Source organism: Ovis canadensis, chromosome 20 (genome assembly GCF_042477335.2).
Source record: "Ovis canadensis isolate MfBH-ARS-UI-01 breed Bighorn chromosome 20, ARS-UI_OviCan_v2, whole genome shotgun sequence".
In the NCBI taxonomy this organism is placed as follows: Eukaryota; Metazoa; Chordata; class Mammalia; order Artiodactyla; family Bovidae; genus Ovis; species Ovis canadensis.
The window spans coordinates 41,796,652-41,824,552 of NC_091264.1; the positions used below are offsets into that span (position 1 = coordinate 41,796,652).

The 27,901-nt window shown below is 51.4% G+C and overlaps 3 protein-coding genes and 1 long non-coding RNA gene across 8 annotated transcripts; 2 read left to right on the forward strand and 2 right to left on the reverse strand.

Annotated features, from left to right (window-relative positions):
* Positions 1-4: 4 nt before the first annotated feature.
* Positions 5-7,102, reverse strand: LY6G6D (lymphocyte antigen 6 family member G6D). 3 transcript variants are annotated; one of them, XM_069563197.1, is made up of 3 exons: positions 6,961-7,102; positions 1,549-1,695; positions 5-302 (listed from the first exon to the last, which is right to left on the reverse strand). In XM_069563197.1, exons 1-3 carry the CDS (start codon positions 7,043-7,045, stop codon positions 88-90), a joined length of 447 nt encoding a protein of 148 aa, XP_069419298.1. In that variant the 5' UTR covers positions 7,046-7,102; the 3' UTR covers positions 5-87. The 3 variants fall into 3 exon arrangements, with proteins under 3 accessions (XP_069419298.1, XP_069419299.1, XP_069419300.1); XM_069563198.1 differs by lacking the exon at positions 6,961-7,102 and adding an exon at positions 4,538-4,642; XM_069563199.1 differs by lacking the exon at positions 6,961-7,102 and adding an exon at positions 4,176-4,225.
* LOC138425382 (lymphocyte antigen 6G6e-like) lies at positions 3,528-5,521 on the forward strand. Its single transcript, XM_069563196.1, has 4 exons — positions 3,528-3,617; positions 3,759-3,878; positions 4,586-4,711; positions 4,853-5,521. The coding sequence occupies exons 2-4, from the start codon at positions 3,827-3,829 to the stop codon at positions 5,149-5,151; spliced, it is 477 nt and encodes a 158-aa protein (XP_069419297.1). The 5' UTR covers positions 3,528-3,617; positions 3,759-3,826; the 3' UTR covers positions 5,152-5,521.
* ABHD16A (abhydrolase domain containing 16A, phospholipase) lies at positions 6,101-25,261 on the forward strand. 2 transcript variants are annotated; one of them, XM_069563195.1, is made up of 21 exons: positions 6,101-6,245; positions 12,810-12,905; positions 14,122-14,178; positions 14,896-14,962; positions 15,209-15,295; positions 17,654-17,739; positions 19,357-19,430; positions 19,616-19,738; positions 21,082-21,196; positions 21,306-21,407; positions 21,716-21,779; positions 22,206-22,255; positions 22,699-22,822; positions 23,238-23,342; positions 23,577-23,640; positions 23,961-24,017; positions 24,166-24,228; positions 24,358-24,434; positions 24,519-24,617; positions 24,713-24,759; positions 24,934-25,261. In XM_069563195.1, the coding sequence occupies exons 1-21, from the start codon at positions 6,216-6,218 to the stop codon at positions 25,015-25,017; spliced, it is 1,671 nt and encodes a 556-aa protein (XP_069419296.1). In that variant the 5' UTR covers positions 6,101-6,215; the 3' UTR covers positions 25,018-25,261. The 2 variants fall into 2 exon arrangements, with proteins under 2 accessions (XP_069419296.1, XP_069419295.1); XM_069563194.1 differs by having other exon boundaries at positions 6,157-6,245; positions 12,810-13,139.
* Positions 20,653-27,901, reverse strand: LOC138425385 (uncharacterized). Of its 2 annotated transcripts, XR_011251195.1 has the most exons (7): positions 27,713-27,901; positions 24,333-24,424; positions 23,213-23,867; positions 21,972-22,137; positions 21,630-21,723; positions 21,251-21,334; positions 20,653-20,955 (listed from the first exon to the last, which is right to left on the reverse strand). It is a non-coding gene; the product is annotated as an uncharacterized lncRNA (long non-coding RNA). The 2 variants fall into 2 exon arrangements; XR_011251196.1 differs by lacking the exon at positions 21,972-22,137 and having other exon boundaries at positions 23,806-23,867; positions 24,261-24,424.

Genomic DNA, 27,901 nt, shown 5'->3' on the forward strand with positions numbered 1-27,901 from the left:
GCTCTGGAGTGGTCGATAGATTTTAATGGCTCACAGATCTCCTTCATTTCCTTGCTGCCTTCTCCTCCCCTGCTCCCATTACCCTCTTCAGAGTCCCGGCAAGAGCCAGGCCAGCATGGTGACTGCTGCAGCCACGATGCTCATGGGGGCTGCAGTGCTCGCCACAGCACCGTTGCACAGGTCACCAACGCAGCAGTCCCTGTGGGTCGTATAAGTCACGTCTCCCACCACTTCTGTCTCCACTTGATTGCAATGATGGGCTGCCACGCAGGCTGGATGGTGATGAATCAGGGTCACTGAGGCTGAAATAGAAGATGAGACTGGGGTGTTGAACTCCTGGCTTGAGGACTTGCCTTCTGGGGCAGAGCAGATATGATTTCAAGGAGCCCAAAGGGATCCTCCGCCCCCCTCGAAAAACACCTCCCTGAAACCAAGTGATCACAGTTAACATGCTGACATCGTGAAGCCCTAACAGCATCCACTGAAAGGGACCAACATCACTTCTTTCCCAAAACTCAGGACCTCAGTCTAATCACAAGAAAATATCAGGTTAATTCAAATGGCAGGACATTCTTTAAAATAACGCATCAGTATCCAGTATCAGAGATCAAGTAAAAGTATCAAGATCAAGAAATACAAAGAAAAGGAAAAAAGTGTCAATATCATAGAATCAAAGGAAGACTCAGCACACTGTCACAGAGAGATGACAACTAAGGTAGGAGAGCAAAAGGCGGTGGATCCTGGATCAGAAAAAAAGACATGAAAGGGACAACAGGCTATATCAAGCAAGATCTGTAGATTAGTCCTACTGAACCAGTGTTATTTTCTGATTTTGCTAATTGTACTGCAGTTACATGGGCTTCCCAATCGGCTCAGTGGTAAAGAATCTGTCTGCCAACTCAGGAGATGCAGAAGACGAAGATTCGATCCGTGGGTCGGGAAGATCTCCTAGAGATGGAAATGGCAACCCACTCCAGTATTCTGGCCTGGAAAAGCCCATGGACAGAGGAGCCTGGTGGGCTGCAGTCCATATGAGCGACTAAGACACTGACTACACGCACCCTATGCTTGTCTAAGACATTAACATTACCGGAAGTTGGGTAAGGATACACAGCGCTAACCTGTACTGTTTTTTAATAAAAGTAACTTTTCTGTCAATCTAAAATTATTTTGAAATTAAAGAAATTAGACTATACATACACATATACCTCCCTGGACCTTAGTTGATGCCTGAGAGTAGAAGTTTGGTTGAATATTTTGGTCCCTACCCTCAAGGTAGAGAGCTTTTTCAACCATTTGTGAGTACATGGGCCTATGAGTCTCTTTCTGGAGGGTAGAGAGGAGGGAGGTGAGGCCACGCAGACAGCAGGCTTCCAGGGGCTCAGTGCCAGGAGCCAGAAGGGGCTCCAGGCTGCTTCATTCTGACGGCGGCACCATCTGCCCAGAGCTCAACTGAGCCTGGAAGGTTCTGGAAGCCAGAAGGACTGAAGTAGTAGGAGCTGGAGGCAGGGAGGGGCTGGGAGGAAGGGGGACACACTGAGGACTCACGGTTTCCAGACAGTTTGGTCTGTGCCAGGTCTGGTTGGGGTTTGCGCTCCAGGAAGCCGCAGCGCTCGCCCTCTCCGCAAGTGGTCACCGTTTCTTTGCAGGAGCCGCTGGGGCCTCCACCGCAGTCATAGCACCGCATGCGGTTTCCTGGTGGGAGAGAAGAGGTGCTGGACCAGACGCTCGGGGGTGGCTGGCACAGGGCGATGGGCCTCTGTGACAGGCGCCCCGGGTGCCTCCTTACCCAAGGCAGCCCCCAGCAAGGTGCCGAGCAGGATCCCAGCAAATAGGGGGTTCATTGCATCTGCCTGTGTCTGTAGCGCCTCTCCCTCCTGCCCACCCCCCTCCCTGGTCTTCCCTCTGCCGGCCTTTTATCCCTGTTGCCTTGGGCTTTATAGGGCAATAAAAAGGGAGGAAAGAGTCTGTCTCCCCTGGAAGGCACTGGGGCCCCAGTGGGGATAGGGAGGGCCCCCTGGGGAAGGACTCCCCAGGAGAGAAAGAGCACTCAGCATCCTCTGATGTCCCCTAACTCTTCCATCTCAGAAACATGTCTAAAACGGTGGCCCCAGAACTCCCAGGGTTCTTAAGACCCTTTCAGAGAGTCCTGGACAGTCTTCCTTTTCCAGCTACATATCTGTCAGATTTTCATCATATATTCAATCAAAATCCCAACAGGCTGAATGCAGAAGCAGATGTGAAAACCCATCCATCTATTTCTTCTGTTAAGGTGAAAGTGAAGTCGCTCAGTTGTGTCCGACTCTTTGTGACCCGGTGGACTGCAGCCCACCAGGCTCCTCCTTCCATGGGATTCTCCAGGCAAGAGTACTGGAGTAGGGTGCCATTTCCTTTTCCAGGGGATCTTCCCCACCCAGGGATCGAACTTAGGTCTCCTGCATTGCAGGCAGACGCTTTAACCTCTGAGCCACGAGGGAAGCCCCATATTAAATAGATTCCCCAAAGGGTAAAGAAATGCCACTCTTCTCACTATACTGTTGGGAAAGACATTATTTTTCACAAAAATGTGTTTTGTTAACATGCAACAGTTTCTGACCACTGTGTGGGTCTTCCCTGGTGGCTCAGTGGTAAAGAATCCCCTGCCAAAACAGGAGATGCACATTCCATCCCTGGGTGGGGAAGATCCCCTGGAGGAGGAAATGGCAACCCACTCCAGTATTCTCATCTGGAAAATTCCATGGACAGAGGAGCCTGGCAATTCATGGGGTCACAAAGTGTCGGACACGACTTAGGGACTAAATAACAACAAGTTTATTGCTTTATATTTTTTAATGAATCTGTTAAAATGTTCTGCTTTAATTTCTCATATAGCAAATATTGATATAACTTACATAAAAAAATTCTTTGGGGTCTTCAGTAATTTTTGAGTGTAAAGAGGTCCTGAGATTAAAAAATGTTTTTGAAAACTGCTAATCAGTGGATACCTGTGTCTCCTCTGTCTCACTCCCCACCCTGTCTGCCTCTTACTCCTGGTACAGTCTGCCCTGATTCCCCAGGTGCTGACTCTTCTCCCCAGTCCCTTAAGCCCCAGTCTTCCAGACTCTACCCCCGACCCAAATCTTATCCCTGCCTTCCTTCCTAGTCTTTCTGAACCCTACCCCTGCACCAGTGGAAATACATCAGTCCCTCTGGCCTCACCCATAATTAATTATTTCCTCTAATGTAGTAAAGCTGGGAAAGATAATTATGGGGTACAGATGTTGAAGCTTGGGGGATCAAAGGGATGGGCAGCTAGGTGGGGTCCGTAGCTGCGTGTGCAGGTGGGTGGGTGGGTGGGGGCTTGCTGAGTGCACACTCAAACACCACTCGCAAAACAGATCTGAGCCAGGGCTGTTTAGGAGAGTGACCTTGAGAGACTTAAATGCACAGAAGGGGAAGACAGACAAACAAAAACAAGGAGATGAAAGAGCAAAGAGCAGCTTTCGACAAGGAGAGGGAGGGAGAGGAGGAGGAGGAGGGAAAGTGACAGACGCTGACAGACACCATTCAAGAGCGACAGACAAGCCAAGAGTAAGCTGCAAGAATAGAGAAGACCCTCAGGGCAAGAGCAGGCTCCGGTAGGAGGCAGGGAGGGTGTGAGAGCTTCGGGGCCAGGAACTCTCCTGTTTCAGGCTGTTGAGTCTGGTCCCTGTTCCGCCTCACCCTCAGATTCACTCTCTAGGTGTGTTTGTTTACTGGTCCCTCCCTGTCTCACTCAGATGCTCCAGCTCTAGGATCTCAGGGTGCAGATCACATTCTCCCAGACTCCTGTGTCCCGGGTCCAGACATGGGTACCTCCAGCATCTTCCTCTGCATCCTGTTCCTTGGTGGGGCGCTGGGTAAGGGTGAGCTGGAGAATCCTTGGGGACAGGGAGCAGGGTAGGGCGGTGGTGGTGGCAGGGGTTTGTGGAGGAGCCTGAGAGCTAGGGGTAGGGGGGTGAGGGAGAGGGTGCTGACCTATGCCGAGGAGAGAGCTGTAGCAGGTTTGAAAAGAAAAAAAGAGCTACTGGGAACTGTCTCAGGCCAGCCTGATGAAGTGGAATAAGAAAGATTTCCTTTCAAAGGCATTTGAGAATAACTGTCTCTTCCTTGTGGCATCTTTGACAAGCCTCTGTCTCCTCTGACCCTTATCTCACCTCTTGCTTCTTTGCTGGGCACCTTGGTCAATGTTAATTCCTATTTTCTCATCCGACTCGGCACCATCTGTTTGACTTCTTCACTGGCACCCCCTCCTGGCTCCAGCCCGGCTTTTTGTGCCATTCTCTGTGTCCAGCTCTGGTTCCCTTGGCTTCTGTTCATGTCTGTGTGTTTCTCGCATGCTCCCTGTATCCCTCGTGCCTCTCTGCCTTTTCCTTTTCGTGCATGATCTCCACTCCCTGCTCTGTCTCTTTTTCTACTTCAGTCTGCTTCTCCCTCCGTTTCACCGCTCCCCTTTCCCCACTTTGTGTATCACCTCTGTCTGTGCAGCCCATTCCCGAATCTGGGCTGGGCCTCTCACCTGCCCTGTTTGCTTCTCCTCCCTGACGGATCTCCATGGACTCCACAGGTCTTGCCGCCTCCCTGGCCCAGACACAGCTCCGCTGTTACACCTGCAACTTTGCCAAACCCTGCTACCCTGTTCCCACCAAGTGTCAGGAGGATGAAGTTTGTGGCATCAGTATTGGTACCTCAGGTAGGAGGACTCTGGTCTGATGGATGTTCCCTAGGTCTTCCCCACTGCCATCCAATCCTGCGTTTCGTGGGACCCCATGGCCCTTGCCTCCTTCCTGCCCGGCCTCAGCTCCCCCCTCCCCTAACCACCTCTGTCCCATAGAACAGAGTGAGGTCATCGAGCGGAAGGGCTGCCTCCCAAGGGCCGAGTGCTCCCTGAAGGGCCACACAACCTACTGGTCCCGCTCCTATACTCTTCGACACCACTGCTGCGAGCAGGACCTGTGCAACTCGGCTACCACACCGTGTCAGCTCCCCAGCCTCCTCCTCATCACCCTGCTTGTCCTCCTGGCCAGCTTCACCTGGGGAGGCCACCAGCCTCCAGTTCAAGACTTCTCCATTGTCACTGCGGCCCCGGCAACACCGGCACAGAGATCTTTGGAGATTTGCCCAAGAACCTGACCGTGTACAGAGATCTCAGCTCCGTGGAGCCAACACCTTCACAGGCCCCTCCCCAAACCTGATTCCTCCAGGCATTGCTCCAGCCCCTGGCTGCCCAGAGGAACGTTCCCAGAGCCCAGCCTCATAAAGAAGATATGCCCTAAATCCTTGGTCTTTTCTAGATGCTTGTTTCTGATGCATTCTGTAATCCCCAGCTCTCTGGCAAGGCAGGTGTTTGAAGGAGCTGTGGGTCCCAGGCAAGGGGATGGAAGGAGCATCAAGTGTGATGAGGAAGAGAGTCCTCCTAGGAAAGATTAATTTGGTAGATCAGGAAGGAAGGCTTGGGGAACTATGAAGAGTAAATGTAATAAAAGTGCTATCTGGAAGTTCAGTAACGCTGCTCTATGTGTGTGTCTGTGTGTGTGTACCTGTGCAGGCACGCGTGCTATCTCTAACAGCAAGCTAGAGCTGCTGAGCGGGTTGGGCTGGGGTGCTGGCACCTGAACCACGACTTTCACTTCATCCTCCATCTGTCGTTGGCATCCTCCTTCTTGCCAGTAGCTTACTTAAGCCACTGCAGCGTAAAGGTTTTTAGGTGACACCTCCAAGAACGCTTTTCTCCAGTGAAGCCCAAGCTTGAGCAGATCACAAAGGGGCCCTCATGGAGTGGTGAGGGTGTGGCTGGGAGGCCAGCTCCATGCTGCCTGAGACTAGGAGCACCAGCACCCTCTCCCATTCTTCAAGCCCAGACTTGTTCACTCATCACCCAACACGCAGGGCCCAGTTACACACTCCACCAGGGAATTCACCCACCCACTGCTGTGGACACTCCCTCTGCCCAGGGAGATAGCTTGTGTGTGACTCGTGGGGCCCCCAGGCCATCAGGGTGATAAGCTGTGCCCTGCTCCGGATGCCACAGGATAAGGAGGGGGAGCGCCTACGATAAGGAGGGAACCGAGGGGTGGTGGTTGGGCAAGGGCACCCCCCACCCGTCCTGACTCCGTCCCCTCCCCTTCCATCTGAGGAAGTCTGGCGTCTGATTAGAGGTGCTGGTTCTCTCTCAATTTCTTCTTTGTGAGGATGAGATGGCAGTGAGGATCTGGCTTAATTTAGAGGTGAGTCTTCTTTCCTTTCTTCTGTCCTTCAATCCTCCTTCTTCATACTTCGAATTTTCCTCTCTCTCTCTCTCTCTCCATCTCTTCCCTTTTCCTGTGACTTGAGCCTCTTTCCTTTCCTCTTCTTCAGTTTCTACCGTTTGTCCTTTGGTACCCCCACAACTGATTCTTACCACTGCTCAAGTCTCTGGATTCCTGTCTCCTTTCTTCCCATCCTCACCTCTCCCCAGCCCCTGCCAGTTACCCCAGGCTCCCCTGAACTCTATGGTACTGCAGGCTCAGGGCCATCCCTCCACTGGCTACAGCGAGACAGGAAACCACACCCTTTCATAGGTGACATCGTGGAATAATGCTTCTTCTTTCCTTCAGCCCCCAGCCCCTTAACACACACACACACACACACACACACTCATATACACACACTGTCACAGACACACACAGCTTGGCTGGAGACCAACCGGACTGTGAAATAGCACTCCCAGCCCCTCCCCCCTTGCCAAGGTTTTCAGGAATCCTCCAGGTGTCAGATAGCCAGGGAGTCAGCAGGTCACACTTCCTAGTTGATGTCCTCGAGATCACCTGGTTTCAGGGGCAGGTTTTGCAAAGCAGAAAGACGGATTAAGGATACTTCCTTCCTCCACCTCCAGCATCCCATCCCCACCCCAACTTCAGTCTCCTCCGGGATTTAAGCCTCTGCCCCCTAGTAGCTCCTCACCTGAGATGGGCCAAATGGATGTTCTCATAGGCCTGGATCTCAGGTTTGAACTGAGGAAATGAGGCATCTGGAGAGAAAAAGCCATATGAAGAGCAGCAGAGAAGTCACCAGGTGACTCAGAGCTCTCTTCCTTACCCCACCTTCTCTCCTAGAGAAGAAGGGTAGAGAGACAAGATATGAGTCCACCCCTCTGGGAAGGAGGGACTCACTTCTGTGTTGAGCCCCCTGGGCCCTCTGCCTCCAGAGCATGACGCCAAGGACCACAATGGTGAATCCCTGGCCCACTGTGAGCAACAGCTTCAGGATCCAGGCCACATCCCAGTTTGCAGAAGGGGCATAGAGGGCAGGGGAGACATCCGTGGAGGTTGCAGTTAAGGGCAGGACAAGAGGGATTAGGAGGGAGGCTGGGAGGGGAGTCTGTCCCTTGTGCCCCAAAGAGAGGCTTTCCCCCCATAGTTTGGTGGGTTTTTCCAAAAGAAGATTTCCTTGCCCCCACTATCCACTACCCCACTTAGCCTCTCACCCTGACCTCATGAACCAAAATTGATATTGAATGGTGATGCCCCCACAGGCTACACATGGATGGCTAACTTCGGGTTGGACCATCAACCATAACTGTGATTTTTTTCCTCATGCCCTACACAGTAATTCACCCTTTTAAGAAAATAAGAAAGTGCCTTCTGTTTATTCATCTTCCATTCATCTACTCCACAGGCATTTGCTGAGTGCCCACCACATGCCAGACCCCAGATTAGGTGCTGAGGACGTAGAGGGAAAGAAAACCCCATCACTGCTTTTTGCTTACCAAAATAATGGCCGTTTGCTCCTCCCTCCTGCCTTGTGAATGGGTTATTCTACATCCAATAACATTCTTTCTCTGTATAATGGACTTCTTATTGTAAAACAATTATATATTTTTTCTCCTTCTGCCTCCACCATCAATGGGCCATTATAACATCAGTGCATATATCCTTTCTTCAACAAACAACTGCCCCAGCAGTAATTCTTACTTTTTCCTTTCTGCTAAGGGATATTCCACAAAAATCATAGATTATTCACCAGAATTCTTCTTCTCCCTGTTGGCTTATGGTCTATCCGATGAGAAAGCTGGCTTAACCAACCCCCTTTTTTGTTATGGATTCAATCGAGAAAAGAAAAAAAAGCCCTCCTCCTACAGGCAGTGGAGGAAAATAACAGCCAATAACAGATTCCCTAGCTAGAAGTAGGGGGTGTGTTGGAGGCAAAAATTCCTTCCCTTATTGTCACTCAGTTCACCTGCCAGGCTAAAGCTGATCCCTTTGTCCTGAGGCACAAGGCAGCAGGTGATTCCTGGTTTATGATTCCTGGTTTTATGTGCCCTGGGCTCAGGAAGCCCCTCCCCAGGACACACTAAGAACAGGGTAGCCCCATCACCCCAGAAGGACTGCACATCCCCCTTCACAGGACCCTTCCCCTCCTGCCAGGTCACAGCATCCAGGCTCCTGGCAGGGGTCACAGGACACAGGAGGACAGAGCAGGAAGATCCATCTGCAGCCCTCGCAGAGAACTGGGATCTTGGAGGGAGAGAGGGACTGCTCAGTTCTTTGTCTGGACTTCCCTGGCTCCCAGCGGCCCCTGGTCTGCAGGCTCCCCTCTCACCTCTGAGCACGGAGACATCATACACCCTCCAGTTCTGGTACCTGTAGCGCTGACCCAGCACAGCACACCAGTACCGCCCGACGTCTCATGCCCTTGGGCCCTTCCAGCCACAAAGAGTAGTTTCCCAGCAGTTTGAGCCTGGATTCCCTTCTGGGCTTCCCAGGGTCTGGGGAGGGCCTGGCCACTTGGATGTGGGCCACTAAAGCAGTGGAGGAGCCTGCTGCCTGGCTGCGGAACCAGGACAGGAATTCGTTCCCATGCAGGGCAGGTGGTGAAGGACATGGCAGCTCCGGTGCCTCCCTCAAGACCACATAGATGGCCTGGATGCTGTCTGTGGGGAGGGGGCGGTGTGAGACCAGAGACCTCCATCAGGTCAGCGACCCCACACCTCCACCTCCCATCCCGGGCTTCCTCCCTTCTGGGCTCCCCCAGCACTGGGCCTGACTGTGAGCTTCTTTCTCAAGTGACAGCTACAAAAAAGTGAGACGGAGAGAAGAGGGTAAGGCTTTCCCCACCTCTCCTCCAGCGAATGCGGGGATCTGAGGGCAGGAGGGCAAAGGCTGGAATAGCCGACACGTGCCTGTATCCCTTCCTTTCGCTTTTCCTCTTCTGGATGAGCATTTACTTGTCCGCTCTTATTTTCTAAAGGTGCCTGATCTGGACACTCATTGACTCTGAATCTTTCCTAATATTAGAGGCAGGGGGAGGTCAACTGGGGTAGATCTATCTTCTTGAGCCAAACACCTTCCCAGACCCCTAAGGAGAAACAGCAGCAGTCCCTCCCGACCCTGTGGAGAAGTGAAGAATCCCCCTACGCCCTACCCCTGCTCCTTACCTGCTTCCGCCTGGGGAAGCCCACAGAGGAACAGAAGGAGGAGGAATAGGACAGCCACGGGGAGAGCTTACCAAGCTCTCTTGCCTGGGACCTGCGATGCCCAGGGAGGAAACAAAGCCCAGATAGAAGCCTATATTCCCTAGGCTGGAGTGACATGGGCCTCTGAGGGGGATGGGAATGCCGGGGAGATAAAGCCCAGCTGAATATCCACTGGGGAAAAAGTAGCAACCACCTTTCCATGCCAAGAAAGGACCAGTTCAGGCCACTCCAAGCATAATCTCCTTACCCTTCAGACTCCACATTGGCTGAAGAACTCAGATCAAAGACTCTCCGTGCTAAGAAGCCTGTGCAGGGACTTGCCTGGTGGTCCAGTGGCTGAGACTCCACACTCCCAATGCAGGGGGCCCAGGGTTCTATCCCTGGTCAAGGAACTAGATCCCACCTGCCGCAACGAAAGATCCTGCATGCCACAACTACTCATTAAAAAAAAAGATCCTGCAACTAAGACCCAGTGCAGCCAAATAAATTAATTAATTAAAATAAATTTTAAAAGGACTTCCCTGGTGGTCTAGTGGTTAAGAATCTGCCTGCCAATTCAGGGGACATGGGTTTGACCTCTGGTCTGGTGGCTTAGTTGGTAGCCTGCCTGCAATGTAGGAGACCCAGGTTCAGCCCCTGGGTCAGGAAGATCCCCTGGAGAAGGAAATGGCAACCCACTCCAGTATCCTTGTTAAGAAAATCCTGTGGACGGAGGAGCCTGGCAGGCTACAGTCCATGAGGTCACAAAGAGTTGGACACGACTGAGTGAGTAACACTTTCACTTTCTGGGAAGGTCCCACATGCAGTGGGCTAACAGGCCATGGGCACAGCTACTGAGCCTGTCTTCTGGAGCACATGCCCCGAAACAAGAGAAGCCTGTGTACTGCAATTAGAGAGTAGCCCCCTCTCACCACAATTAGAGAAAGCTCTCATGCAGCAACAAAGACCCAGCACAACCAAAAATAAATAAATAAATAAATTTTAAAATTATAAAAACAAAGAAATACTAAAAAATTAAAGAAGAGAGAGAGAGAAGAAGCCTATGCAGAAGAGGTCATGGCTGTCAACCTCCCATCAGTCTGAAAGTACATTCCATGTTCTCTCCTCCAATTCAAGAGACTAGCCATGAGGGAAGAAGCTGAGTCTTCATGTTGGTTTCTAGGGAATCCAGCCCAAGTCAGCATACTCAGTCAGAATTCCCTAAATGACTGAGAATGACTTCCTTTGTGGCTGCCTGGAACATTCCAGACTGCTTCTGAGCCCCTGATGAATATATCAAGTTGTTACTCAAGGAGAAGAATAGCAGGGGCCTAGAGAAATCACTGATCTATCCCTTTGCCCCAGAGAGGATTCTCTTAAGGTAGCTCTTCATATTTCTCTCATAGTGTCTTAATGTGTTATTTATTTTTAAAGGCTATTTTTGAAATTGTTTTTGATGAACTATTTCATACACGCCAAATACTACATCTAACATACAACTGTACAATGGCTAAATAAACTGTGGTATATTCACATAACGATAGCAACAAGAATGAACAAGTCACAATGACATGCAACAAAGTTGAATCTCACAAACATGGGAGTAAAGTCCGAAACAAAGGGCATGTGCTGTATGATTCCATGTATATAAAGTTCGTTGTTGTTGCTTAGTCACTAAGTGATATTGGACTCTTTTGCGACCCCATGGGGGAGAAGGCAATGGCACCTCACTCCAGTACTCTTCCCTGGAAAATCCCATGGATGGAGAAGCCTGGTAGGCTGCAGCCCATGGGGTTGCTAAGAGTCGGACACGACTCAGTGACTTCACTTTCACTTTTCACTTTCATGCATTGGAGAAGGAAATGGCAACCCACTCCAGTGTTCTTGCCTGGAGAATCCCAGGGACGGGGGAGCCTGGTGGGCTGCCATCTATGGGGTCACGCGGAGTTGGACACGACTGAAGCGACTTAGCAGCAGCAGCAGCAGCAGCGACCCCATGGACTGTAGCCCACCAGGCTCCTCTGTCCATGGGATTTCCCAGGCAAGATTACTGGAGTGGGGTGCCATTTCCTTCTCCAGAGGATCTCCCTGACCCGGGGCTTCCCTGGTGGCTCAGATGGTAAAGAGTCTGCCTGCAATGTGAGAGACCCAGGTTCAATTCCTGGGTGGGGAAGATCCCCTGGAAAAGGAAATGGCAATCCACTCCAGTATTCTTGCCTGGAAAATCCCATGAATGGAGAAGCCTGGCGGGCTACAGTCCATGGAGTCGAAAAGAGTCCAACATGACCTGACCCAGGGATCAAACCTGCATCTCCTTCATTGCCAGGGGATTCCTTACCACTGAAGCACTTGGGGAGCACCTGTATAAAGTCCAAAAACAGGCAAAAGTAACGTCTGGAGTTAAATTAAAATAGTGGTTACCCATGGAAGGATCTAGAGATTATCACACTAAATGAAATAAGCATGCATCATGCTAAGTCACTTCAGTCGTGTCCAACTCTTTGTGACCCTATGGACTGTCATCCACTAGGCTCCTCTGTCCATAGGATTCTCCAGGGAAAAATACTGGAGTGGGTTGCCACTCCCTCCTTGAGGGTATCTTCCCCATCCATGTTGCTTAAGTCTCCTGAATTGGCAGGCGGATTCTTTACCACTAGCGCCACCTGGGAAGCCCAGAAGAAGTAAGTCAGAAAGACAAGTAGGGTATGACATCACTTACATGACAAATGAATTTATCTATGAATCAGACTCACAGATATATTTAATTAGTGCACCTTTCTGTATATGTGTTTACTACAATGAAAAGCTAAAGGGTTTATATATTATGTAGGTGTAAGGTACAAAGAAAAAAAAACAGCATACCTTTTGAGAAATAGAATATTACCCTTTCAGCCAACGATCCTCTACGCTGTGTAACAGTGTTATACATTTGCTCTTTATCTTTCACATAATTGATCATTGAATTTTATGTGTTTTTTAACTTCATACTATGGTGTCATATTGTATGTAATTATGGTTCTGAGAATTGTTCACGCTTAAGTGCGATAATTCATCCTTTTGTTTTTAACCAGTGTTTCACACATCTTAACGATACTGAATCTTCCTATTCATAACCATGGCGTAGCTATTTATTCAAGCCTTCGCTTACCTCTTTCAGTAAATTTTGTAATTTGTTCCTAACATCTTGCATTTCTTTTCTTAGATGTATTCCTAGATATTTTTGTTGCTCTTTTCAAACGCTAATCTTACCCCTTTTTCCCACTGTCGCTCGAGAGTCTGCCAATATTAAGGGGCAGAAAAAAGTGACTTAACCATGTCTCATGATAGTTCTAACTCTCCACAATCCAAACGCCTGCAGCTAATTTCTGACCACTGCTGCACCCGTAGCTCCGAATGCAGGAAACCCTACTCAAGAAGCGCTGAAACTGTCTCAACTGGGCGCGAGGCGGAGCCGGTACGTGCTGACGTCAAGGGCACGCAACACCTTAGCGGCCCTGGGAGGGCGGGGCTGACAGGGGGACCTGCTGCTGGAAGAGCAGCGGCCCGGGCCGGGGCCATGGCGAAGCTGCTGAGCTGCGTCCTAGGCCCCCGGCTCTACAAAATCTACCGGGAAAGGGACTCTGAAAGGGCCCCGTCCAGCGTCCCTGGGACTCCAACTTCAGTCACTAACCCTCACTCCAGCTCCTGGGTGAGTCAATTCTCCCCTGGTTAAAAAAATAGTACGGCCCAAACCCCTTTGCGGCCTTTGCTCCCCAGAAGCACCCATTATTGGAAGTCGGGAGAGAATGCTTGTCAAGCCAGTTTTCCGCAAAGTCTGTGCTCTTTGTGCTTCCTGGGTTAAAGTCGCGCCTGTGGACTGACCGCCTGCTTTACTGCTGTTTGCCAGTGCTTTCTCATTCCGACTGCCACTCCTAGCTTTTTCCTTTCGCGACCCCTCACCCTGCTCTTCGTGGTTCATGCCATTCCCAATTGACTCCTAAATCCTGGAAGAGAACCCGCTCGGATTCCGGAGCTGGATGATTTTGCCTTCAAACTCTCAATTTCCTCGTACCCCGTGCCTCACCCGGTTCCGTTTATCTCCCCTGGCCTTGAATTTCAAAATGACTTCTGCAACATTTAATATATCCGGTCTCCCCCACCCCACCTCTAGTCTACCTTAGAGACCTCAGGATCATTGTGTTCAAGAAAGCCGGTGAGGTGGTAGGCAGTGCCCCTAAATGCGCTCCTCCTTTTTATCGGTAGTCTCAAATTATGTCCATTGTACTCTACAAACTGCCCACCCCCAGCCACATTCTCTTCCTTAATGAATCTGCGCTTCCGATGCTTTTCTTTTCCTCTTAAAGTTGTCATGGTGTCGTTTCTTCCCTAACCCCGATCCCCATCCGCCCACCACCCATTTGAAACTTGGTTGTGGAAAAGGAGCAAAAGTCGGCCAAAGCTGCTTTCACTTTTGCTTCCAAGTCCAGGCCCCTGTGTTTGTTCTCAGGATCTGGAGTGAGAGATCAGGTTATGAGTCAGGGTGGGGAAGAGGGGAAGCAAAGACGTCCCAGGAGAGATGATTTTGGGAGCTAGGACTAGAGTGTTGGAGAACACACATCAGGCCTTCCAAAAGGGATGGTGGAGGCCTTGTCAAGGAGCAGGGTCCTTAATTCGGCCATCTGTTTTGGCAGGATACGTACTATCAGCCCCGTGCCCTCGAGAAACATGCTGACAGCATCCTGGCACTGGTATGTCTGCCCTGGCATCTGGGACTACCGCATCTTTTCAGATCCAATTGCCCTCTTGAACCTTCTCCTTCCCATCCTGGGAGAAGGCAGTACCCCTAGGGGTGGGGGATGCTCTGGGCTCTGCAGCAGGCATCTCCAACACACATACACCCAGACAGCTCTCCAGCGTGCATACTTGGTACTCCCCTTTGGCCTATGCACGGCTTTCTCTGGGGCAGCGTGAACCGTTGCGGAAACTGTGTTTACTTTCGGGACCATCCGCAGGTGCTGAGTCCTGCAGTCCCCAGTGACCTGTCCTCCCTGGCAACTAACCTCTTTGGCTGCAGAGACAGCTGTTCTCTCTGGCAAGGTTCCTTTGGTGACATTTGTGCATCTCTTAGGGACCGGGCCAGGGACTGTCCTGAGCAGGGCTGATTGAAAAGGCTTGATTACCTTGAGTGGAAAGAGACTGGTCTTTACGTGTGATGAAATTATGTCCAGAGATGATGAGAGGAAGACAATAGAAGCCGTGCCAAGTTTTTCCCAGCCTCTGTTAACGCTCTGACACACTACCTTTCAGCAAATAATTGAGCACCTTCTGTGTGCGTGGGGTCATGCACAGAATAGGTACTTGATGTGATATCCCTCAGGTTATTCACTTTGCTCAGAGCCTAGACCCGGTAATGGCAGACCTGTGTGTGTGTGTATTGATTGCTTGTCCCTGTCTCTCTGCTGCAGGCTTCAGTCTTCTGGTCCATCTCTTACTACTCCTCTCCCTTCGCCTTCTTCTACTTGTACAGGAAAGGTCAGTGTGACTTCAAAGGTGATGGGACAGGAAATGGGCAGATCGTTGGCAGCTCAGCCGATTCCCCAATGAGGAAAGGGGACCTGGGATGAGGATGGCTTGGCTTCCCTCTTCCATCAGGCATCTTCTCCCTCTGAGGGCCTGCTGTCCCCCAAAGAGGGTGTGGTGGGGAGGTTGGGACTGAACTTGGCAGAGGGGCTGGGGGCCAGTGGAAAAGCTTTTCACATAATCCTTCTCCCCTCCCAGGTTACTTGAGTTTGTCCAAAGTGGTGCCATTTTCTCACTATGCTGGGACACTGCTTCTACTGCTGGCGGGAGTGGCCTGCCTCCGAGGTAGGTGGAGAGGGAGCCTGGTTTGGATCTGTCCATCACTGGGTAAATATTCATTAAATACCTTCTGCAAATACCATTTGGTGCTAGGCCCTGAGGGGAAGTAATCAGTGGTCAAGACATGATCTTTTCCTTAAAGGGCTTGAGTCATAAGTATGAACAAATACTTAGCAAAAAGGTTTGCTATTATCTAGAAAAGCTGCACATACCCTCCGACAGTTCCATACATATCTATGTATGTTTATAATAATCCTACACTGGACTCCATGACCCCACATAGCAGGATGGATAAATATGTTAGAAGGTCAAGTCCTAACCCAGAACACCAGAGAGCAAGGCACTGGACGAACTGGTTACACTCAGCTACGCAGATGAATCTCACAGATGCAACGGGGACCACCAGATAATTTATGCACTATGTTTCCATTTACATGAAGTTCCAAGGGATGCATAAATAAGTGGCACAACACGGAAGAGAAACACAGGCATGACTGTCTTAAAAGTCAAAATTAGGGAGAGTGATTACCTGGGAATGGGGAGAGAACAGGCTGGGGAGGACCCCTGGTGGGAGGCGGCTTTGTTCTCTTTCTTGACCCCAGTGATCAGCCCAGGAATGTTTGTACTTTAAACTGAATGTATGCTTTATGTAAATAGGTTATTATCTCACAATTTAAAAAATGAAAAGAGATAAGCCAAACCATTGCCCTCTGGGCAGCTACACATGATGAAAAGCGGGTGAGGGGGATGCCTAAGAAGGGAGTGGTGCGATCAAGAGCTGGGCAGCTGCCTTTTGGTCCAGTCTGGGGTGAGGACCTTCTACCTGTTCTGCCTCCTGATTTCCACAGGGCTGAGCTTCCTCCCCAGAGAGGCCCGCCCTGCCTATCTAAAAGTTGCTCCCATTCCTCAGTTTTGTCTTAATTTTCAATTTTATTTTATTTTTCCACTGGGGGGAGAAATTAACTACAGAGAAGTCCAAAAAACAAAATCAGAACTAAAATGCTTGTATTTTGTGCTTATTGCTTCAAATACCTTTTGTCCATAAAATACAGTATTGGCCAAAAAGTTCATTCAGGTTTTTCTGTAAGAGTGGACAAGCCTGAACGAATTTTTCGGCCAACCCAGTGCTAAAGCATTACAGAGTTGGCTTTCCTACTGGAATCTTCCCCAGCCCCAGAAGTAACCATTGTCATCTGGTGTGGGTTTTTCTTTCTCCTGGTTTGTATTTGTATACTTTTACAAAATACTGACCTCATTTCATCACATCTAAACTGCTATGAATTGTAAATGCATATCAATTGCAGCGTTTTCAAAAATAATCTGCATCTCAGAATCTGTGCAAAATGACAAGTATAAACACTAGATAGCATTTGGAGGGGTGCAGTTTACATTTTTAGCACAAATGACATCATTCCCTCCAAATCATTCTTCAGCTCTTTGCATTCTCAGTATTGTTTGGGGGCACTCCCCTTGATGATACATAGCATTCTAGTTCCTTCTGCTTTTATTTTCTTTATAGCCTTTATCCCTCTCTTTATTTTTCTTGTTTTCTCATTTATTGTCTCTCTCCAGCCCCACCCCACTCCCAACCAAAATGCCACCTCTCTGAGCACCAGGACCTGCGTGTGTCTGGTTTCCTGCTGTCTCCCCCCATCTGTCCCATGCCTGACACCTGTCGGGTCAGGAGAGGCAGAGAAGTCAGTTGAGACTCCCCAGCAGCGAAGGGAGAGCAGATAAGATCAATGAGGGGCTGAGCAAAGAGAAAAAAGAGCTCAGTGTTGAGAATGGCATTCGATTCAGGGAGGGAAGGGGTAGGGAGGCAGGGGAGGAATTGAAAGGAAGCAAAGATGGACCCGGGAAACAGGAGAAAGGAATTTGGACAGACAGGAAGAGTGCTGAGAGGCACAGTTAAAAGAGAATGAAGACAGAGGAAGGGGACTTGGATGTAGTGAAGAAGTAATTATGGGATAAGAACTGTGAAGCCAGATGCATGGAGTTAGAATTTGCAGGAAAGGGACAGAAAGGTAGCACTGGAGAAGTAGAGGGACAAGGAGAAAAGCCCAGTGTTAGCAAGGGTAAAGCCTGAGGGCAAGTGACAAGTGTTTTGAGACTGGGAAGAATGAACTTCCTGAAGGGTGGAAGGTCCATAGTCTAGGAAGAAACCAACTGGGAGAAGCTAGGGAGGGGAAGAATGCCAGTGGCTGAAATATGGAGGAAGGGAGTTGGCTCAGGTCACCTGTTTCCCCAGATCCAGGGCCCTCTGTTCTTCTCATTTCTCTTTGCCCATCTCTGATTCTCTTCCTGAAACCCTCCCATCTTGCTTCCCAGTTTTCCTAATATGGTTTCCTATCCTCTCTCCACCAGGCATTGGCCGCTGGACCAACCCCCAGTACCGGCAGTTCATCACCATTTTAGAGGCAACACATAGGAACCACTCCGCAGAAAACAAGGTGAGAGGCTCTGCTGTCTGCCCAGTCACTGGCCAGCATCGCTCAAGCAAGCAGATGTGTTTCCCCACCCGCCACGCTGGGTATTTGCTTGCACATGGCTGGACCCCCTCTCCTCTCCACAAGTACACTGTCCGCCCAAGGAAATTTCCCTCTTCACTTCTGATGGAATATTCCACTAGTGCAATCCTCTACCCTCCATCTGCAGAATTGTCTAGACGTGGAAACATTCCACAGCATTTCCTAGAAGGGGCTTTCCTCTCTATCACAACAGCTTGTTCTCCCAAATGTTTGTTTATTTTTTGTGTGCGCTGAACACTGTACTAGTTTTGTTCAGGGATGGGACAAGACAGACAGATGTGTCCATCCTTGTGCTCAAGAGCACACCATGGTGCTGGGAGGGAGAAAGGCTAGGGCAGAGTGTCCTTGGAGTTGTGCCAGCCCAGCCAGTGCCAGCATGTGATTATCTTTGAGAAGGGGCTTCAGGGCCCTATAAAGCTCTTTCCTGTTACAAAGAGGTCTCTGGATCAAACAGCTCTGACCACCATTGTCAGATTACTGGTTGTTCCACACCACCACTTATGGAGATTTGTAAGGATGCTCCACCATGCATTTTGCATACACCCTTTCTAATCCTCATAACCACAGCGTGAGGTGGCATTATTACCCTTCTTTATATGTCTGAGGAAACAGAGGCAAAGAGAGGTTACAAGACCCAGGCAGAGGCACCGAGCAAGGAAGTGACTAAGCCTGTGTTTGGGTCCAGGCCTGAATAGAGCTCGCCTAAAATTTGCTTCCCTGCATTTTGTTTTGTTTCACCATTTACATTTTTGTAGAATGTTTCTATTGCTCTCTCTCAGTCCAGTTATTTTTGAAAATGTCAAAAAAAAAAAAAAACTGGTCTGTGACAGAAAATAAAAAAACTATTCTCAAAATAGAGTGCTGGGAGCTCTAGGGGCGGGGGAGGGAATACAGCAGAGTGGAAGGAATACAGCGCAGCTCCCGCTGCCCTCAAAAAGCACGTGGACTGATCGGTGGAGGGAATGGAGGCACAGGGGGTCTGGGTGACCCGTGGCTGCAGGAGCTGAGGGAAGGGAGTGGCCAGGAAGATGGAACAGTAAGAGAGAGCTTGGTTCAGATGGTGGCCCGGGTGCAGAGGGTCTCCTGTATGTACGACTTCCCTCCTTCCCTTTCACCCAGTCTTGGGACAGATGTTTCTATCCCTCAAGTCAGCATCGTGTGAAGGACCCAGGTGGGGAAGGGAGCAATGACCAGCCAGCAGGCCCCCTGCCTTCTCCCTCAGAAGCACCAGCCCCTCCAGCCACCCCTGCTGGGGGTGAGTCAGCCTTAGATTTTAGAAAAGTGAAGTGTCTTTGGCTCCTCTTCTGGAGGAGGGCAGACAGGCCAGTCTTGATACCTTAATAGGGCATCCTGTCTTTCCTGATTTTGCTGGTCCTGGCAGAACTTTCCATCTACCAACCAGAGGGTGCTGACCTCTGCATGTCCCTCCATGATGTTTGGGGGCCAGTCCTCTGGGTGGTGGGAGTGTCCAGGGAGGGTAGGTGGGCCTCCCCACTCCAGCTCCCCTTATCATCCCCCATATCTCTCTGCCCACCACAGAGACAGCTTGCCAACTACAACTTTGACTTCAGGAGCTGGCCAGTTGACTTCCACTGGGAAGAACCCAGCAGCCGGTGAGGCCCCAGTTCTTTCGCTGCCTCCCTGCTCTGACGTGTCCCCCACCTCCAGCCCCTCCTGGGGTCCAGTGCCTACCTTCCAGCACCATCTCCTCATTCCTAGACCCCACCATCCTACGGACCTCAGACGTCTAGCTTGCTGCTCCTCACCCCATGCTCCCCTGCATCTTTCCATTCCTCAGGAAGGAGTCCCGGGGGGGCCCTTCCCGCTGGGGTGTGGCCCTGCTCCGCCCAGAGCCCCTGCACCGGGGGACGGCCGACACCTTCCTCAACCGAGTTAAGAAGCTGCCTTGCCAGATCACCAGGTAGGAAGGCAGGGAGGAGAGGCGAGCTGAGTGGAGGGAACATGGGCTGCGGCTCCAGGACAGGGTGCTCCACTGGAGGATGACTGTCATTTATTAGGCCTGGTGCCGTGGCTATCGCATTGTGTGTGTGTGTGTGTGAAAAACAAGAGGTTCAGAGAGCGCCACAGCCCCCCAGGTGGTGCCTGAAGAGCTGGGATATTAACACAGTTGTGTCTGACATGACAGCTCTTTCAGCAAGACTGAGGGGGAAGGATGAGGCTGTGGGTGGGGAGGGGACGCACGGCCTTGGCTGCCGCAGGGTCTTTCGGTGGCTGTGGCCCTAGCCTGGCCCCGCTGCTCCTTGGTTTTTCCACTGTGAGGCAGTTCCAGCCTCTGCATCTGTGAACAGCCTGCCTCATAGAGTTGGTGAGATTTAACATACTCCGAAGGGCTTCCTCCTTGCCTGGATGCCTGAGAGCACGAGGTAAAGCCCAAGTAACCGCAGTGACCACCTAGATCTTCCAGTGGCCGGGCCACTGTGGGAGTTTTCTATCGCTGGGGGCTAGGAGGCAGGTTGGAAGATACCAAGGAAGGGGGTGGACTTGGTGGTGGGTTTTGGACTGTGTGCTGATTGATCAGAGGGATGAGCCAAGTTTGAGATGTTGAGGGGGGGATGCTGGACAGGTTTGTAGTGTTTTCTGGGGACAGATCCTCCTTTGGGATTGACTGGACATGGTTAACTATCTTTTTAAGGAGCGGCACCTGCCACATCTGATGTGTCTAAATTAGTGCATTTGTTCAAGAAATATTTATTAAGCCCAGAGTACCCTGTGCTAGGCTCTTAGTACCTACTACATGGCAGATAACCAGGCATATAGTAATAAAAAGTATTATTTATTTGGGGACTTTTAATAAATACATTAACAGAATCATAATTGTTAATTACTTTGCTTTTACTTGTTGTATATACAAAATATTATCTCATAAAACTTTCAAGATCACTATATGCATATGTGTGTCCTAGACCTCGATATAAAGTATCCTTAAAAGGTTGCAGTAAAAATAGTTAGAGAAGGGAGTTCTCTGCCAGTCCAGTGGTTAGGACTCCACACTTTCTCTGTCGAGGACATGGGTTCAATCTCTGGTTGGGGAAGGAAGATCCCACAAATCACACGGCACAGCCAAAAACCAAACAAAAGATGTTTGAAAAATTGGTACATATATTGGTTCAATAAATCCTAGAAAAGGAAAAACGAAACTGTGAGGGTCAGAGGTGAAGCAGACCACAGTGTATGAGTGCTAGGGCTGGGATGGTCCCTGGACTCCCCTGTGTTTGAGGTTCATTAACCCCATGTTCCCCACAGCTACCTGGTAGCACACACCCTGGGGCGCCGGATGCTGTATCCAGGCTCTGTGTACCTGCTCCAGAAGGCCCTCATGCCTGTGCTGCTGCAGGGCCAGGCCCGACTGGTGGAAGAGGTAAGGCCCCCCTTACCCATCAACCACCCACCCCCACAGCCCTTCTCCCTTCACCCTTGAATGTGGTCTCCTGCCCTTCCAACTTGGCCAATGCATCCCCTCCGCTCAGTGTCATGGGCGCCGGGCAAAGCTGCTGGCCTGCGATGGCAATGAAATTGACACCATGTTTGTGGACCGACGAGGGACAGCTGAGCCCCAGGGACAGAAGCTGGTGAGTGGGCACAGGGAGCCCAAAGGTAGAGCGTGGGGAGGGCAGTGGAAGTGCTGGGGTCTGCTGCAGCCCTAAGGAAGCCCAGTGGGGATCATCCCAGCTCCCACCTCCTCCCTACCAACCTCTTGGTGTAGGAAATCCCTGTAAGGGGGAAATGGATGAAGGAGTTGACATGCAGGGACCAAAAAGACATCATCGTGATAGTTGCCTCTTAGTGCTTACCACATGCAGGGCCCCCAGAGGCTGCCCTTCCTGCCAGTAGGGGGATTTTTCAGTCCCAACTGGGCTTCTTCCTGCTCCCTTTCTAGGTGATCTGCTGTGAGGGAAACGCAGGCTTCTATGAGGTGGGCTGCGTCTCCACACCTCTGGAAGGTAGGCCCAATAGCTCAGCCCTCTTTCCTCCACCCCTTGGGATGGAATGTCCCCACCTCCCCACATGGATAGGACCTCCCAGGGCCTAACCACCTTCTCTGAGTGAGATTTGAGACCCTTGCCTTTCGGGAAAAGCCTACTACCCATTTGCTTTGCTAACCTTACATCCCCGCCTTGGGCTGTGTCCCTTACCCTATTATGCTCTTGGTTCTGTTCCCACACCTCAATAGTCACATCTCTGTCCCTTCTGCTGCATCAGAACCTTTTTGTCATCTTTCCATTCTGAGAAGGCTTGGAGTTATTTGCCTCTGAGTTGGGTGTTAAGAGTTCCAGTGTCCTTCTGCTCCTTCCCCCAGAGCTAGGAGCAGAGAGTGGCCAGAGGTCATAGGCCATGAGGTCCCAGCCCTTCCTCCCTCTGTGTTACAGCTGGATATTCAGTCCTGGGCTGGAATCATCCAGGCTTTGCTGGAAGCACGGTGAGACCTTCTCTGAAATCTCTTCTTTTTCCTGAATTATAGTCTGTCTCCCTGTGGTCAGTCACTGGAGTCAGGGAAAGGGGTCTATATTTCTGTAGGACCTCCCACTCACCTGTGACCTGGGTGCCAAGGGCAGGGAGCTGCAAGCCTCCTCCTCTTACACTGGGGGTTTAGTAGGAGGAGAGATAGTGGATCTTGTTGTAAATGACTGGTTTCTAGAGAGAACAGCCCCTCTCTTGGCCCTATTCTTTCTTTAATTTTAATGCCACTGACAGGAGTCTATTCCATTAAGTAAGATGATAGCTCTCTGAATTGTCTGTTCAGAGCTGCAGTTCCATCTTCGCTGTCTATTGCAGTGTAGCTGCAGGAAGGGTCCATGCTGGGAGGGTGGGGGTGGTGGGCAGGGTGTCTTTTGTGCTGACCCTTTGCCCTTCTTCCTGCAGGGGGTGCCGTTCCCACAGAATGAGGCCAACGCCATGGATGTGGTGGTCCAGTTTGCCATCCACCGCCTGGGCTTTCAGCCCCAGGATATCATCCTCTATGCCTGGTCCATCGGCGGCTTCACTGGTACCCACCTCCTTCCTATCCTGCTACTGTAGGCGCCCTCAGGCCATCTCTGTGTCCCCCGGGGAGTAGGGTGGAGGAGAGAATAGATGGGCTCTCTTGAGTGGGTCTGGAAGAAGCTATCATATTTGAGTACACTTCACATTTCCTTCCACCCTTGTGCCCGATGATTAAAAGCAGAACCTGGGTCCTGGGGTGGGGAGATCAAGGAGTAAATGTTGCCTCTGGTATTGTCTTCAGTGCGCTTGGTTGTTCTATTTGGACAGTGCCCTGGCCAAGTGAAGTGAGGGGTTAAGGCGAGACCTGGGGCTTAGTAGGGAGGATGAGGTGGGCCTGTAGGGTCAGGGGGATGAGGGTAGGGGTGGGGGTGGGCAGGAGCCCCTTGGTCCTCACCCTTTCTTTCCTTTCCTGGTACCAGCTACGTGGGCCGCCATGTCCTACCCAGACATTAGTGCCGTGATCCTGGATGCCTCCTTTGATGACCTCGTGCCCTTGGCCTTGAAAGTCATGCCAGACAGCTGGAGTGAGTGCAGCTCCCAGGCCTGCCCTTGAGGGAAGAGGTGGGCTGGACCTGGGAGACGTTCTCACTGGAGATGGTTCCCCTCTGTGTGGGTGGGGAGTAGGCCACCGCATTGTTGAGAAGCAGGGGGACTCCCCTGTCTGGGAACCTCCATTTTTTCTCTCCACGGACAGTGGGGACCTCTGTGTTGGGCAGGGGCTTCGTGTCTGCTGTCTTCTCACGTTTATCTCACGTTAGGGGGCCTGGTGACCAGGACTGTGAGGCAGCATCTCAATCTAAACAATGCAGAGCAGCTGTGCAGGTGAGGGCTGGCCAGTGTCTAGCACCGACACCGCCCCCCCCCCCCACCTCATCCCCTGTAGAGATGCTGCTGGGACCAAAGTGCAAGCATAAGCCACTGCCCCGTGTCCCCGGAGGGACCCTCCCACCACCCCCAACCCCTCCCAGCTTCCCTGGGACCCTGGACCTTCTCATGATCTGGCAGCTAGTAGGTTCATGCCTGGCACAGCACGGATCTCCTAGCAAAGCCTGAAAAAAAATATAGGCAGTGCTGGGGTGAGGCAGTCAGTTTCACCTGTCCCTGCTCTGAGGTCTCCCTCCCCACTGTGCTGTCCTCTGAAGGTACCAGGGCCCTGTGCTGCTGATCCGCAGAACCAGGGATGAGATCATCACCACCACGTGAGTGCCTGGGAACTTCTGCCCTCCTGGATCCCAGAGACAGCCAGGAAGCTGTTCCCTACCCCAAAGAATGCCCGCCAGAAACCCAAGTATCCAGACCCTTCCTCCCCACCCTCCAGTCCCTCCAGTGTCATTCTTCTACCCCCAGGGTTCCTGAGGACATCATGTCTAACCGAGGCAATGACCTCCTGCTGAAACTCCTGCAGCATCGGTGAGAACCAGGGTGTGTGCGCGCACACATACATGTCTGTACTGACGCCAGTGCAGGGAGGGGGGCGGTTCGGGGATGAGGAGTGAAGAGGACTGGGTCCTGACCTCCTGTCCCGGTGCTCCTCCATAGGTATCCCCGGGTGATGGCAGAAGAGGGTCTTCGAGTGGTGAGGCAGTGGCTGGAGGCCTCCTCACAGCTGGAGGAAGGTGAAAGGGGATCTGCTGAGGGCTTTGGTTGGGGGTCTGGAAAGACCAGGATGCTGATGGGCACATGTCTCTCTCTATGACCAGCCTCGATTTACAGCCGGTGGGAGGTGGAGGAGGACTGGTGCCTGTCTGTCCTCCGCTCCTACCAGGCAGAACATGGGCCTGAATTCCCCTGGAGCGTGGGTAAGGAGTGCTGGGGCAGAAGAGGTTGGGAAGAGCCCAGGAAGGGGGTGAATACCCAGATGGGTAGCCCATGTTTGAGCACCTTCTCTCTGCAGGGGAGGACATGAGTGCAGACGGAAGACGGCAGCTGGCTTTGTTTCTGGTGAGCTAAGGCGTGGGAAGCAGGAAGAGGGTGCCTGAATGGCCAGGGGCACAGGTGGGGCTTGGGGACAGGGGTACCCTGTAAGCAATGGAAGGAGCAGCTTCTTTAATGTGGGTAGTTGGTTCAGAAGGTGTCCGTGCTCTGTACCCCACCTGTCCCACCTTCTCCCCTCAGGCTCAGAAGCATCTGAATAACTTCGAAGCCACACACTGCACCCCACTCCCAGCCCAGAACTTCCAGATGCCGTGGCACCTCTAGGGACCACACTGGGACTTATTCTGGAAGAACGGATGGACGGAGACATGAGGAAGGACCCTGTTTGTGATTCTCTGTGTTTATTTTGCTGTTTATAGTTTCTGGCAAGCAGGGGGACCACCCCTACTTCTCACCGTTCCTCTTGCACGTTTCCCCTCATCCATCTGGCAGTACCTAACCTTCCCAACACACACCCTGCATTAAATGAATGAATTATTCCTAATAATTAATAAAAGTATTTTTTCTACCGGCTGGCTAATTTTGTGACTTCCCAGCTATCCAGGAAGCCAGGGTTGGGAGTGGAGAAGAGTTGAAGCTCCAAATGACTGGGCTTTGAGAGACCCCACTTCAGGCAGCCAATTTAACCTTTACCATCTCTGCTGTTGCCCCAGGCAATCAGCCCCCAACCTGAGTTGTCTTTGTCCAGTGGGTCTCCCACTCTCACCTTTCCCTGGCATGCCTAGTACCATCACCACTGTGCAGCGTCCCTGGTGCCTGCCTAGGTCTTCCTACATACAACCACCCCAGGAGACCACGGTTGCCTCCAGTGCTCATAGTTCATGAGCTCTGTTGTTTACAAAGTACTTCCTAGCACCTGACTTACACTTACGCAGCAATTCTACCGATTTCTAGGTCCAGCCTGCATGGTTCCAGCATCAGAACCTCCAGTTTTTCTTGCTTAGTTCTTGCTCTTTCCATGGGGAGTAAGGAATGGCTTGTTCCCCATGTTGGATGCAGCAACCCCTGCACAGCCTCCTCACCATATAGTTGCTCACCTTAAGTCTCTCTCCTCACAACCTCTTTGCAATTCAACAAACACAGGCCCTGCCAGGGACTGAGGACAAGGTGCCAAGAACTCAGATCTTCCCAGAGCCATACTTTGCCTTATTGGACAGCTGTTAGAATATTCTTGGTTTGAACCAGGAAACACTATTGGTTCCCTGTAGTGTTAGTCGCTCAATCATGTCTGACTCTTTGCCACCCCATGGACTGTAGCCCACCAGGCTCCTCTGTCCATGGGGTTCTCCAGGCAAGAATACTGGAGGGGGTTGCCATTTCTTCCATTTTATTTCCATTCCTTGGACGTTGGAACAGAATGAGTCGCTCTCGCACCCATCACTTTGTTGCCTGGCCACCTTCTTCCCTTGGAAACCTCTTTTCCAGATGAAATACCCCTAGGTTTACCACCCTGGGCTCACCATTTTGAACAAGATACTTAAGGTGAGCAACTATATTGTGAGGTTCAGGATACAGTCTAACTTCAGTGTCTCCTCCAACCTCAATGCACAAAGCTCCCCTGCAATCCCAGGGGCAGAGGCTGTCTGCCTCAACCAGCTCAGCGGCTCCTTCAAGGGAAACACACTTAGCCTCCACTGGAAGGAGTGATCTGAGACTTGTCAGGTGACACGATGTCTGCTGTCTAGGGTTAGAAGAGACTGACTGCAGCTCCACAACGCTCCACCTTTAGTCAATACTGGAGAGCTGATACTGGCACCCCTCCCCTCTGTCCTGTCCTAGGGAGCAAACAGGGTGGAATGTGAAGCTGTGGGACCAGCTGCAGGATTCTGAACCTGGCCTTCCAGATCTATTAGGTCACATTAGTCCCCTGGAAGCTGAATCTTTGTTCAGCCAAGGGAACCTCCTTAAATGCAAATAGGGAGGCCCACATCTCACACCCTAGAGACAAAGTACTCCTTCCTCCCTGCTGCCGTGGCCATTAGGGATTCTGTTGACCAGCCTCTACCACCACTGCCTCTCCCCCTTCTTCCTGCACTTTCTATAGATAACAGCGGGTGGGCCATAAGGGGCCCTTGGATACCTGGAGTGGGGAGAGGTGAGGTTCAATATTTGAATTCCTGACCACGCCACCCAAAAAGTCTCAGTCTACCCTCTTAGATGACTTCCTATCTGACAAGGCTTACAGCAGCTGTGTTTTCAGAACCACCTGCACCCCCCACCCCAGGGCGGGACCAGCTCCCCGTCCACTCTTCACCCTATTTATCAGGGTTCTAGCAGTCTTTCAGGAGAAGACCAGCTGAGATGCAGACACCACTCCTGCTGAGGCTCTGGCTCTTGCTGTAGCGGGCACTAATCGAGGCCTGGACACCCAGGCATCCCAGAGTTGCTGAGCAAACTGGGAGAGGGGATGGTGGCTGGGAAAAAGGAGAGCTAGCAAATGGACAGGAAAGACGGGAAGAAGGGATGGCCCCTAGGCTGAATCCTTTATCTTACCCTGTCTCATTGGCCCAGACTCCACTCTAGCAGCTCCCAGTGTGAGGGGCTGGACTCCAGCTCAGTTACGCATTTGGGTTGATGGTTTGCTCGGTGTCCCGGGGAGGGGCATGTGTTTCCTGCATTGTCACGAATGAGGGCCCCGAGGGTGTAAGGCTCCAGAGAGTGGGGAGTCCAGGGGTCGGGGATAGCCAGGTCTCCATCCATCCGTCCAATTAGCAAGCCTTTCCAGCCCCCTCAGGAACCCAGTCATTCATTTTTTCCCTTCATTTCTATCCGGATCAAAGATGCCCTTACTAGTTCCTTTCTAGACCGCGGTGTCGCGGCCACTCCCTAACAGAACCTGGCTTTCGCCGGGCCCAATCATCTACAGCTCCTCCCCTTGTTCACCCCGATTTATTGTCCTCTAATTGCAGCATTCTGTCCTAAGGCCCGATCTGCTTTGTTTGGTAATTCGGTTGCTTACCCTCAGATACCGCTTGTCCCGGGGGAGGGGCCCTCAGCGTGGATTTCTTCAGCTGCTGCGGTCACCAGGGCGACTATCGCAACGCCCCGCCTCTTCACCCGGGGAAAGCCTCCGAAGGGCCGGTCACCGTGACAACGAACTCTGGAGGCTCTGCGCGCGCAGGAGCCGCGCCCAGTCTCGTGGACGGGG

Excerpts from the sequence above, each read along its gene's own strand:
- ABHD16A (XM_069563194.1), top strand. The coding sequence starts at position 6,216 with ATGGCAGTGAGGATCTGGCTTAATTTAGAG. Across the intron at positions 14,963-15,208 it reads CTTCTACTTGTACAGGAAAG|GTTACTTGAGTTTGTCCAAA; the intron begins GTCAGTGTGACT and ends CTCCCCTCCCAG. Across the intron at positions 19,431-19,615 it reads TGGGAAGAACCCAGCAGCCG|GAAGGAGTCCCGGGGGGGCC; the intron begins GTGAGGCCCCAG and ends TCCATTCCTCAG.
- LOC138425382 (XM_069563196.1), top strand. The coding sequence starts at position 3,827 with ATGGGTACCTCCAGCATCTTCCTCTGCATCCTGTTCCTTGGTGGGGCG. Across the intron at positions 3,879-4,585 it reads GTTCCTTGGTGGGGCGCTGG|GTCTTGCCGCCTCCCTGGCC; the intron begins GTAAGGGTGAGC and ends TGGACTCCACAG. Across the intron at positions 4,712-4,852 it reads CATCAGTATTGGTACCTCAG|AACAGAGTGAGGTCATCGAG; the intron begins GTAGGAGGACTC and ends TCTGTCCCATAG.
- LY6G6D (XM_069563197.1), bottom strand. The coding sequence starts at position 7,045 with ATGGCTTTTTCTCTCCAGATGCCTCATTTCCTCAGTTCAAACCTGAGA. Across the intron at positions 1,696-6,960 it reads ATCCATTTGGCCCATCTCAG|GAAACCGCATGCGGTGCTAT; the intron begins GTGAGGAGCTAC and ends CTCTCCCACCAG. Across the intron at positions 303-1,548 it reads GACCAAACTGTCTGGAAACC|CCTCAGTGACCCTGATTCAT; the intron begins GTGAGTCCTCAG and ends CTTCTATTTCAG.